General features: G+C 44.7%; 1 protein-coding gene across 2 annotated transcripts in view; it reads left to right on the top strand.

The window, feature by feature from the left end:
• Positions 1-2,976: 2,976 nt before the first annotated feature.
• Positions 2,977-13,307, top strand: part of ifngr2 (interferon gamma receptor 2) — a 29,130-nt gene continuing 18,799 nt past the window's right edge. Inside the window, exons 1-3 of one of the 2 annotated variants that reach the window (XM_080478738.1) lie at positions 2,979-3,264; positions 7,998-8,115; positions 10,143-10,315. In XM_080478738.1, coding sequence (XP_080334864.1) covers positions 3,228-3,264; positions 7,998-8,115; positions 10,143-10,315 — 328 coding nt within the window. In that variant the 5' untranslated portion in view covers positions 2,979-3,227. Of the gene's footprint in view, positions 3,265-7,997; positions 8,116-10,142; positions 10,316-13,307 lie in introns of both variants that reach the window. The other variant, XM_080478739.1, reaches the window with a different exon arrangement.

The raw sequence follows: 13,307 nt of genomic DNA, 5'->3' as shown, positions 1-13,307 counted from the left end.
GGACTGATGGTAGCGTAGATGTGCTATTTCAAAGTGCTCTTATTTTGATATGCCACACCAGATTGAGCTGATACTTGGTGAGTGACATCTACAGAATGGTTTAATGATAACAGGATAATTTCTTTTAATATCAGTCTGAAATCAGAGTCATTCAAGCCCAGATATGCTTTCAAAGGGCTCTTATTTTCATATACCATATCCTGATCTGGCCTGTTATCAGTCTGCAGTTAAATGATTCTTGGTTTATAACTAATCTTATCTAATCTAATTTAAATCTGAATTTTGCCTAGATCTGCTGTTCGGTTCGGCCTTTAATTTGAATAAAGTGATTAGAGTGGGCTGTTGTCTATAGTATTATAATAAAATTAATACATCACTGACTGACTGACAAATGTGTTTTGTTTTTTCTTCTGCAAGCAATTCGTTTTATTAATATTTAATTTTTAATAGTTTGTATCAATGATACATTCATTCTTTTTCTTTGTTGTTATGTGTTATTATTGGCCGTAGTATTAATTTGTGTTTTATTAACTATCTGAATGAAGGCGAGAGCTCGTTCATTGACACGTCACTTTTATTTTGAAATCCATTTGCGTTTGCTCTTACGGTAATGCATAGTGCATAGGCGCACCGCTAAACATAGTGGCGGCTGGCTTGACACCAGTGGCTAAAGCAAACCGCGCACCTCGTTGAAGCCCCGCCCTCCGGTTCTCCGCCAGGTGTCCTGGCAGCCTGACACTGGGGGGTTTGAGGAGAACCACTCCTGCCGCTTTACATCTGATACCACCTCATGTTTGGCTTTGTGTTTTAATCAAGTTGACAGGACGACCAGCAGATGCGCAGCAGCGGGCCAAACTTTATTTAAATTACTTCCTGCACACGCTCCGTGACAGGGGAAGTTCTATACGCCCGCACCTGTGGACTTTCAAAATAAAATGACGTTAACAAAAACAATACACTACAGATAGTAAAGCACTTAAACGGCTCAAGACGAGATGCAGTTGTATTTCCTGGACTAAGACCTGGACACTGCAGCCTGAAACATGGACTGGTTCTGATGGAAACACCAGGATGGGAACTGTGAAATGTAGTGAACCAGGGACCGGGAGTGTGGTGAACCAGGGACCGGGAGTGTAGTGAACCAGGGATGTAAGTGTAGTGAACCAGGGACTGTGAGTGTAGTGAACCAGGGACCGGGAGTGTGGTGAACCAGGGATGTAAGTGTAGTGAACCAGGGACTGTGAGTGTAGTGAACCAGGGACCGGGAGTGTGGTGAACCAGGGATGTAAGTGTAGTGAACCAGGGACTGTGAGTGTGGTGAACCAGGGACCGGGAGTGTGGTGAACCAGGGATGTAAGTGTAGTGAACCAGGGACTGTGAGTGTAGTGAACCAGGGACCGGGAGTGTGGTGAACTAGGGATGTAAGTGTAGTGAACCAGGGACCGGGAGTGTGGTGAACTAGGGATGTAAGTGTAGTGAACCAGGGACCGGGAGTGTGGTGAACCAGGGACCGGGAGTGTGGTGAACCAGGGACCGGGAGTGTGGTGAACCAGGGATGTAAGTGTGGTGAACCAGGGATGTAAGTGTAGTGAACCAGGGACCGGGAGTGTGGTGAACCAGGGATGTAAGTGTAGTGAACCAGGGACTGTAAGTGTAGTGAACCAGGGACCGTGAGTGTGGTGAACTAGGGATGTAAGTGTAGTGAACCAGGGACTGTGAGTGTAGTGAACCAGGGACCGGGAGTGTGGTGAACCAGGGATGTAAGTGTAGTGAACCAGGGACCGGGAGTGTGGTGAACTAGGGATGTAAGTGTAGTGAACCAGGGACCGGGAGTGTGGTGAACCAGGGATGTAAGTGTAGTTAACCAGGGACCGGGAGTGTGGTGAACCAGGGATGTAAGTGTAGTGAACCAGGGACTGTGAGTGTAGTGAACCAGGGACCGTGAGTGTGGTGAACTAGGGATGTAAGTGTAGGAACCAGGGACCGGGAGTGTGGTGAACCAGCGATGTAAGTGTAGTGAACCAGGGACTGTGAGTGTGGTGAACTAGGGATGTAAGTGTAGTGAACCAGGGACCGGGAGTGTGGTGAACCAGGGACTGTGAGTGTAGTGAACCAGGGACCGGGAGTGTGGTGAACCAGGGATGTAAGTGTAGTGAACCAGGGACTGTGAGTGTAGTGAACCAGGGACCGGGAGTGTGGTGAACCAGGGATGTAAGTGTAGTGAACCAGGGACTGTGAGTGTAGTGAACCAGGGACCGTGAGTGTGGTGAACTAGGGATGTAAGTGTAGGAACCAGGGACCGGGAGTGTGGTGAACCAGGGATGTAAGTGTAGTGAACCAGGGACTGTGAGTGTGGTGAACTAGGGATGTAAGTGTAGTGAACCAGGGACCGGGAGTGTGGTGAACCAGGGACTGTGAGTGTAGTGAACCAGGGACCAGGAGTGTGGTGAACCAGGGATGTAAGTGTAGTGAACCAGGGACTGTGAGTGTAGTGAACCAGGGACTGGGACTGTGGTGAACCAGGGACTTTGAGTGTAGTGAACCAGGGACCATGAGTGTGGTGAACCAGGGATACTGAGTGTGGTGAACCTGTGAGTGTGGTGAACCAGGGACTGGGACTGTGGTGAACCAGGGACTGTGAGTGTAGTGAACCAGGGACCGGGAGTGTGGTGAACCAGGGATACTGAGTGTGGTCAACCAGGGACTGTAAAGCTCTGCTCCTGAAATGTTACTCAGTCCAACAGAGGAACTGAACAGAGACCTTGGAGGGCCTGGAGGAACAGAGACCTTGGAGGGCCTGGAGCTACAGTTTTCAGTCACTCCTCTCTACTGAACCTGGAGCAGTGGACCGATGTGAAGATACTCAGGACTTCACAAGTCCTCGGGTCTGTACAGTCAGATATACAGTGGGGAGGACTCGTGTAATTCATGGGACATCCAGCAGATGGCAGCAACACGCGAGTGACGGTCGAGTCTGTCTGATCAGAAGAAGAAGAAGAGGAAGAGGAGGAGGAGCCGCAGAAAGAGGAAGAAGGAGAAGACCAAGAAGAAGAAGGAAAAGAAGAGAAGTGACGATGTCGGCGGAGTGAAAGCTCTCACACACTGTGTTTCAGTCCTCCGGAACTCCACCGGGACTCCACCGGGTCTCCACCGCATCCCGACCGGCTCCTGCGTCACACTCCCGGCTGATGGCTCCTCCGGACAGGGGTGTGTAGTGTGGCGGCACCATGCTGTGGCTTTTCCTCCACCTGCACGTCCTCACAGGTAACTACACCCTCACAGGTCCTGACAGGTGACTCAGCCTCGGTCCTTGTCCCGTCACTCCAGGGTAGGGTTGCCAACTGTCTGAATAAAAGAGAAGCTCCACCTCCCCGGCAGGGCGGCCGGCTTGTTGCGTTCACCGTTCCTGGGTGGTGACTTTTCTTTTAGCTTTTTTTTCTGTTTCTGAAAATCTTTTTTACTGTCTCACTTCAACTTTATTTCGCAATTTCTTTTTTTCCCGCAACATACCAACATTAACAGAATAAAATCTGTATTTGTCTTAAGTAGAAACCATCATAGAATAAAAATATATGTTTCTTAAACAGAACTTTGTCTGGCTTTAATGACAACAGAATAAATGAAGAGAATACAATAGAAAGCAGAACATTCCTGTAATAATGCACATTTAGTACTATACGAAAAGTACAAAGAGAAAGTTGTGGAAAAGTTGTCAACATAAAATATTTGTTCCTCCAGGTGAATGACAGTAGGCTACAGTTGAAGTGAAAAAGAAAAAAGATTGAACTCAAAAGCTCAACGCTCCATCATCAGACTATTCTTTCATTAGTATTAGGGTTGAGCTCTTGCTGCAGTGAGCAGTTGTTTGTCTTTGTGTTACAGAGTAAAACTCTGATCAAGACATTCCATCATTTCAGGCTGACAATGAGCTCACTTCTAATTAATTCAGCAGAACATTTGTTCTGCCCATCAGTCCACTTTTTCTCCATGTAAGAAGAAATCCTCTCCACAAACACAGTATCAGCTGGATACTGAGGACAAAGGAACCACAGCCTGGATGTTGCGGAGGTCAGCGGCCTGAAGCCTGAAGAACTGGCATCACTTCTCTGCTGTTCTCTTGAGCCACGGTTCCACCGCACATTCTGTGCCGGAACGTCGCGGGGAAGGACGGGTTTTCGCGTGGTCTGACTGAAAAAGTTGTGGATGGTACGGAAAGAACCCGCAACCACCAGCTACGATTGTCCGCCACCTCTCCGTTGAGGTACCGAGCAGCGAGGAACGTCTGTGAGGAGGAGCGACAACGCAGCCGTCTGCTGATTGGTCGTGAGGATCGCCACTCTTGACTTGCCCATAATATTTCAATATTTCATCGACCGTAAACCTTCCCGTTGTTGTTTACATACGCCGCTTTGCACACACTGTTTGTTTAGTTAACTGGGTTTATTGAAACATCGGCGCGCAACACAACACTGCAGTCTTTCAACAAGGTGCAGACGCTCCTCTCAGTAACAGAAGAGGAGGAGATTCAGCAGTTCAATGGTGCATTCTAATGCATTAATGCATTGTGTACTACTACATTGTGATGTCATAAATTGTAGGACTAGTTGATAATGAATGAGCAAAACACCAAATAATATGTTACTGAAGAAACATACTTATTTTAACGCACATAACTGAACCAATATAAAGATATATACATGAATATAATATATACAAAGAGGTATACAAAATATATACTAAACAAAATTTTACTTCAGAACCCACATACAGTCCAGTTTCATCTTGAGTTGCTGGACTGGTAAAATAAAGCTTTAATAAACTTTGAATTTACACTTGAAAGTGTTTCTTTGTTGTGACCACAGTGTACTGGATGAATTCTGCCAGATCACACAATTAGTACTAAAGATGACTACAACCTCAACATAAAGTCAATTTTAATGAAACATTCTGCTGCAAAATACAGTGAAATGTTGAAACAATTCCTATATAAGCACCTTGCTTGGTTTCTGGGGCTCATTGAAGCTCGTTGCGGCCGGTTTTGGTCCACGGGCCTCATGTTTGACAGAAGTCAACTTCACAGCAGCGCCCCCTGCTGGAGGCTGTCCCTCATTTCGGTGTTTACAGTTAAAACCTCTCTGTGCTCGACTATTTATCCGCTCTTACCAGGTCCCTAGTCCGAGGTTCTACTGAACACATAAGTTAGACGACTTTAAGCAAGCTGTCTTTTTCGAAGATTGACCGTCCAAATGAGGTGTGGACGTCTCGCTGCTTTAAACTGCAGTGAACTGGAGCTGCTGCTACTTAAACTGGCTTTAGCAGCAAAAATACTGCCTGTGTTCATTCTGTTCCACTGAGCCCCCCCATCGGAAGACGAACTACCGGAAGGTAGGAGCCTTGCGGTGGTGATGGATTTGTGTCAATTAAAAAATAAAAAGATTCAAGCTTAAACCAGGTTTAAGCAAAAGTGCAACAAGAGAAACCCACAAGGATTGGTTGAACAGAACGTGAAAAATGCCCAAAAAACTGGGGGGGAAACTCGAATTTGCACAATGAAAATCCATTTTAGCTACAAATGAGATCTTTGTCTATTTTTTGCCCAGCCCTATGAGTATGTATTTATTTGTATATGATCTATCAATTGTATTTATTATTTATATATATTATCTATCAATTGTATTTCTTTGTTTCTAACTATCACTAATATTAAACATGGTTTATCACGACCCTGCCAGTGGTTTCATTCTTACCTACCAACCAGGTAAAGCTGCTCTAGGATCTTCTCATGTCATTGAAGGAAATCTTCCCTCATGCAGAGAGCAGCTGGATCTAAAGTGTTCCACCACAGAGTGCAGTGGCTTTATAGTTGTGATCAGGCACTTTTTCCTCCCAGATGTTGACTTCTTCTCATTCCTCCTGTATTCCTGCAGCCTGTTTATGTTTTTTTGGAGGAGCATTGCTGGTCGAAGGTGTAATATCCAAATTTGTCCCCATGCTGCTTTGTCTGCTCGTCTGTTGACTTCCGGTATCTTGTTCATGAGCAACTGTACCTCAACCAATGAGATAAGCGGGATTCTGTACTGTCATACTCCTGTGTGAGGATGCTGTCAGCTCATTGGTCACAGAGCAGGAGAGGCGGTGGAATAACTTTACCCTAAGTTTTGATATAAAGCGCCCTGCTGGTCATAAATTCCATTGACATTTTACAAACTATTTTTGATTCTCACGGTAACACGGGACAAAGTGCGTCACTTTTCAGCTCAATACGGGACGCCTACTTTTGTTTGCAAATACGGGACGATTCTGTTTTTCAAGGGACGGTTGGCAACCCTCGCTCTGGGGTAAAAGGCGCCTCCAGGGATCCGACAGGCTTCACACACACTGAAGTTAATCTTCTGATAACTTTCACACAGTCTCAGTGGAATCACAGAGTTATGGTGTCTGAAGAGTACACAACAATACAGGGTGGATCTTAGGGTTGGACCGATCCACGTTTTTTCACTTCTGATCCGATCCAGATACCCGAATTTGGATATCTGCTGATAAGATACTATTCCGATACCAGAGCTGTTTGCTTTAATATTATTATTATCATTATTGTTGATGAGGCTGTGATTACGTCCTCTCTTCAGGAAAGTATGAAATGTACTAATGTTTGCATGTATTCTCCCAAAACTTTGAGGTTAATATCAGGTCAGAAAAGGAAGCAGTACAAAGTATTGTTGTTCCATGTGGACAATGTGGGGGTCTGTGTGATGTCATCATCTCATAATAAACTAGTTCTATCTTTAAAACGGCTTTGCTAACATCCATGTTGCTGTGTTGCTTTGCTAACATCCACATTGCTGCGTTGCTTTGCTAACATCCACGTTTCTGTGTTGCTTTGCTAACATCCACGTTGCTGCGTTGCTTTGCTAACATCCACGTTGCCGTGTTGCTTTGTGGTGTTTTGAGTGTAAAATCCGTCCAAACAGCAACATGTTGCCATGAAAAGTTGGATAGCACAGTGCTACTTCCCTATCCTGCTCGCTGGCTGCAAACTGTGGAATGGATTTCCTGACTCATTGGTCTAATTGAGACCCGCCTCCCTTCAGGAAATCCAGTCCACAGTTTGCAGCCAGCGAGCAGAGCAGCAGCTGGGATACTGGATCAGATCGGCCCCATCCCTAGTGGATTTAATTCTTATTGCATCAGTCACAGTGGAAAGGTTTGATGTGAACATGAATTGCAGGGTGACACACAACAGGGATTATTATTGCTGGATTATTTCCATTTGTGATTATACTATGTTATACTGTCCCTTCATATTTCTTTTTTGTTATTAATTGTCACTCTTTTTCTGTGATGTTATTTTTCTTTCTCCTTTGTGTATTGTTTTTCTTGGAGTACTGTTTTTATGGTTGTAGAAACAAGTTTTGTTCAATAATTGCTTTCTGTTGTTTGCTTATTGTTTATTCATTACCCATCCATCTTCTGTCCCGCGTTATGCTCTTCAGGGTAGTAGGCTGCTGGAGCCAATCCCAGCAGGGCAAAGTACATACCTGATGTCTCTGTTACCTGGATTAACATACCTGAAACCGCAGTTACCTGGATTTACATACCTGGATTAACATAATTGATATCTCTGTTACCTGGATTACCATACCTGGATTAACATACTTGAAATCACAGTTACCTGGATTACCATACCTGGATTTACATACCTGATATCTAAATTACCTGGAATAACAGGCCTGATCTCTTTGTTACCTGGATTATCATACCAGAGTTGATCCTGAAACTAATCCACAAGAGAAGCTTAGTTTCCAGTCCCTCACAGGAGAAAAAGAGAGACAACCACTCACACTAAGGGTCACTTCAGGGGCATGAATTCAAAGTGCTTTCAGAGGTTGTCCAATGTCACGTTCCCTTTGTGACTGCGGGCAGAGTGAAACTGGATATGGAAGGTTTTGGGAGGTACAGGAAGCTGTTCTTATCTGTCCATGGATGTGTGTGTTCAGTGCTGTGTGACGCCCCCCCGCCCTCACAGCCACAGAGTGTCCTCGCTGACCGCTGGCACCTGACCTGGAGACCTGCTCCAGGAGAGGAGGACTTGAACTTCACTGTTTACTACCACAGGTTGGACCACACGCTGTGCTCGTGCTAACAACTTTATTCTCTTCCTGGAGAGGGATAGTGTTATTTCTGGGGGTGTCCTATCTTGGTTAATAAAGAAAACACAATTGAATCCAACAGGTTACAATGTGTTCATCATATCAGCTTTTTGGTGATTGTTTGATGTAAAGACCAGTTTGTTGTGGGGACTAGGGATGGGTACCCAATTCAAAACTTTTAAGCCGTGGTCCCACCGCAGACAGTATGGTTAAAAAGTAGGCGGGGTTTTGAACGACACAGGCAACAACGCGGCCCTCAGAGTAAAGCCTCGATCTCTGTGACACAGCATAAACTTTCTCATTGTGAACAGCAGCGTCCAGTTCCTGCTGAGGGGCCGTCCACACGAGGACGCCGGTTCATGTAAACGAGCTGTTTTTGGCCTATCATCCACACGACGCAGGGTTTTAGGAGCCCTAACACGGATTCCAGAGTGGGGAAATTATAAAACCCCGAGGTGTGGACAGCCAAGATGATTAACGGTGATTAACAAGGAAAGCAGGAGTCTAGTTCTGAATTTCTATGTGCTCTGTCTCTTCTTCTGCATTTTTGGTGTATTTGGTGAGTCACAGTGCCCCTAAAGGTTTTGCATGTGTACTTCATGCCCTGAAGCCTCGAGTTCATAGTGACGAGTGGACAAAAAATTTGAGAACCCCGGCGAGAAAAGCGATCGTTTTGGCTTGTGTGGATGTGGCCTGAATCTCTTCCTCTCCTGATACTGAGAAGAGCGTCTGCACCTGGTTGAAAGACCGCGGTGCTGTGGAGCGCCGACGTTTCAATAAAAAGAGCTAACAAAACAACCCGTGAGTGCAAAGCGGCGTATGTGAACAATGATGGGAGGGTTTACGGCCGATGAAATATTTAAATATCTCGAGCAAGTCAAGAGTGATGATTGTCAATACCAATCAGCAGACGGCTCAGTGCTAGGTACCTAAACAGAGGACAGAAACCATCCACAACTTTTGTCAGTCACAAAATCCCACCCCAAAACCGTCATGTGGGACTGCGGCTTAATAGGCACCGACTGAATTCCGTCTGTACTACCAAGTACAGATTCACATAAAATCAAGCAGTACTACAGTGTTTCCTCTACATTACATCTTTTTTTCTTTTCTTTAATTGATGCAACTACACCACCGCTGCAAGTCTCCACCTTCACAGCAGAGTCCTGCACTCACTGGGTTGGGTCCTCCAAATGGGGGGCAGGGACGCAGGCAGCTGCTAAAGACAGTTTAAGGAGCAGCAGCTCCATTTTAGGCAGTGAGCCTCCAGTCGTCGAAGCTCCATTCGAAGCCCCCCATGGGAGCGCCTGTCCCTGTCGGATAGAAAAGTGATCCCCATGGAAAATGACCTATGTCTCTACACCTTACATACACACTCAGAAAATCGATGATATGACGTTAACATAAGCTTGGGTCAATGTTCTATATAATTGACCTATGTCTCCTATTGAGTTCTAAAAATATTTACCTCTCACATGTGTAATATACCTTTAGCATTGTTTAGTCTTGAAATCTGATTTTAGGAATTAATTAAAGTTTGTACCTCTCTATTTTGTATTCACAGACTTGTAAGCTTCATTTCTGTGTATGTGATGTGATTTAGTAGTGGCTTATTTAGAAATTGTATATATGAAAGGAAAGATAAAATAATACACAAAAGCAGTGACATGTAACAAGTAATGTTTGTATTAAATATCTACATTACAACATTATTAGCAAAAGTTAAAGTTTCATATTAGGGGACAAAATACAATGGTGCGGGTCATTTTTCCACGGATCACAAATCCATATAGGAAAGTGACCCGGGGGTCACTTTACCATGGGATCACAATTCTAAATGACACCCCCGCTGCTGGGAAAAAATAAATAAATAAATAAATGTTAGAGGAAACACTGTACTGTGAGTAGTGGAAGAGTAGACCAGATATGAGAGAGAGAGAGAGAGAGAGAGAGAGAGAGAGAGAGAGTAAAAGATCTGCTCTTTGCCCTCAGCTTTAAAAGACCCACTGATGAAGATGAATGGGAAGTTGTGCCAGCTTGTAATCACACTCCTTCACTTTGGTGTGACGTGGGCTTCACCAGAGAGCACGGCTGTGTCAAGCTGCGAGTGCAAGCCCAGAGACAGGAGCTGACCTCCAAACCAGGCCAGGCCTGCAGCGTTCATGGTGAGTGAACTTCACCTCAGAACACATGCTGCATACGTGGATCTGTTTTCAGGGAGTCGTACAGGACATGATACATAAAACTCTGTTTTTTATGGATTAAACATGTATGATCTGGTTCTTCAAGAACATATAATGAAACCAGGATGAGCAGGTTAAGCAGAAGTGGATCGTTTTTGCTCTTGAACAGGAAGAGACCTGGAGTCTCCTCCTGTTGCTGCTTTATTAGAAGTTGGCATGGCTGCTGTACACGACCGGGGGGGAACGCTCAGAGAGAAGAGAAGAGAAGATTGAGGGGAGAGAGGAGGGATGGGTGGGGGACAACATGCAATACTCTTGTAGGTGCTATAAATATTATTTGCAGTTATCATACTGATCCAAATACTTTCCAACTGTTATATGATTAAACCAGCCTGAGCAGCCCTATCTAGACAGTAACATGATTTTCTTGATTAAACCAGCCTGAGCAGCTCTATTTAGACCGTAACATGATTTTCTAGATTAACCAGCCTGAGCAGCTCTATCTAGACAGTAACATGAAGCAGGAACATGAATTAACAAAGAGGCAACAACAAAAGAGGAACATGGTTTTGAGAATTGAACGAATGATGGTAGAAAACAAGCAACACCTCTCATGAGGGGTGTGTGTGTGTGTGTGTGTGTGTGTGTGTGTGTGTGTGTGTGTGTGTGTGTGTGTGTGTGTGTGTGTGTGTGTGTGTGTGTGTGTGTGTGTGTGTGTGTGTGTGTGTGTGTGTGTGTGTGTGTGTGTGTGTGTGTGTGTGTGTGTGTGTGTGTGTGTGTGTGTGTGTGTGTGTGTGTGTGTGTGTGTGTGTGTGTGTGTGTGTGTGTGTGTGTGTGTGTGTGTGTGTGTGTTGGGATTACTAAGTGTTAGGTCTACAATGTCACCAGTGGTCTAGATCTCCACCAAGATGACAGATAGAACTCACCAGTGTTTTCCAGCTCTGCCCAGGGAGTCCTGGGGAGATTCTGCACGCCAGTGGGTCTTGTCAAGAGTCGGAGTGATTTTCACTCTTGCAGGTGGGGCTACCAAAAGAGTCCTGAGGTCTGGTCCAGTCGTGGCGGCGCTCCCCAGACCGTCAAAGGATATGCCGAAAATGTGTTGTAATCCAGAAGAAACGTAAAACTGCAGTTGTTTGCTCAAACTAAGTTTTCCTTTGCTCAAGTTTTCTTTTCTGTGCTCAAAATTTCACATTGCACGCGCAGGATTGTGGCAGAAAAATAATTCCATAGATACGAGGCTCGGTTAGGTGCTTAATATGCAACATACCGTCGAGCTGCACTGCTCACATTGGAGGCCATGTCTGTAACTATGGCCGGCTATCTGCCTGCTACCTCCCACTCCTCCAGTGCAGTTTTCAATAACTCTGCAGTGTGTTTCCCGAGATGACTGTCCTCTGCAGTACATGGAATATCAACTCCCAGTCCTCAGAAATGTGATGACATTTACATCTCATCACATATCTGATGTCTGGGACTAAAGCCTTGGTTCCAACACACTGTATGGTATGGCACACACAATCTCCTCTGGATGGCATTCGACTATTTTAGCATTCCAGAACCAATCACCTGCCTCATCAAATCCTATTTTCAGGACCTATAGATATGCCTGACAACTGACTACAGCATGGCAACGACTAGAAATAGGGATAATGGCAGGATGTACCAACTCACCTCTAGCCTTCACAATGGCTATGGAGGTCATCACCCGGGCCTCTCGGTGGGTAGTAGGAGGCCAGAGGCTCAAATCTGGTCTTCGTCTTCCTCCCATCAGGGCCTTCATGGATAATATGACCATCCTCACCACAACCAAGGCGTGTGCTGGGCGGCTGCTGAACAAGCTGCAAGAGAACATCCAGTGCCGTAACGTGTCGTAATGTAGTGTACCGTACTGTAACGTAGCGTACCGTATTGTACTGTGCCATAATGTACCATAGCCTGCCGTGCCGTACTGGCACATATTATGCGGTGGAAGCAAGGCTAAATATTACATGTTTCACAGACAGAGCCACAATTCAGAATTTGTGCTTTCGGATCTTCAGGACGTTTTCAGTAAAGCTTCAATATACACCAGAAGAAATGGGAGCAAGAGACAATAAATTTCAAGCAGGCAATATATTGAAAACAACAATTTGGGTGAAACAGGCTGTTCATCAGCTGATCAAAAGTTTAAGACCACAGCCTTTAAAAGCCCAAATCTGCATAGAAAATTCCAGGGCCCGGTTGTTCAAAACTGGGTTAACTTTAACCAGGTGTTATCTTGACGTTAAAGTTAACGCCCCTCCGGACCTCCACTAACTGTTTACCAGTGGTTAAACCTCACCATGGCGTTCACTGGCAGAGCTGCGTTCATGATGCCAGTTGAACAAAGGAAGGACAGGGTGAAGCGAGGACTGAACTTTGATAGAGTCGATACTGGAATGAAGAGTTACGCCTCTATGGAGCCCCGGAGTGGACGTAGAAAAAGAAAATTAATAATAAATATATATATATATATATATATATATTACTATTATTTATAAATTTCTATGTATATAATTGTACGTAACGTGTGGAAATTAGATGATAATTAGTAATCTCAGATTTATAACTCGATACACCGAGTTAATATCTCGTTCCCTCGTATTATATTATTTCACCAATGTCGCCTCCATCCCGTCATATTTGCTGTTCTGGAGCTTTTAGATCAAATAATGTGGAGCACATTAGATCTTGGTGTTTTCTAACTAAAGCATGTGAAATACAGACGTGTTAAACTCACCTTGGTCCAGAAAGAGAAGATCTCATTCTCAGCAGCTCTGAATCACGTATTCCCTATTTACTCTAAATAAATGAGTCTGGGTCTTATTTTTCACCATTCCAACATTCCATAGTGACTTTCTGCTCCTTTCACTTTATTTCTGGACGTGTCTGAATCAAAAGCTTCAACATGGAGGAATGGAGGTGTAGAATGATAGAACGCTGCTCTACAGCTGTT

This window comes from Lipophrys pholis (assembly GCF_963383615.2).
Source record: "Lipophrys pholis genome assembly, chromosome: 13".
Taxonomy (NCBI): domain Eukaryota; kingdom Metazoa; phylum Chordata; class Actinopteri; order Blenniiformes; family Blenniidae; genus Lipophrys; species Lipophrys pholis.
Note: the sequence above shows the minus strand (reverse complement) of the source record. Positions and strands in the feature narration are given on the sequence as shown.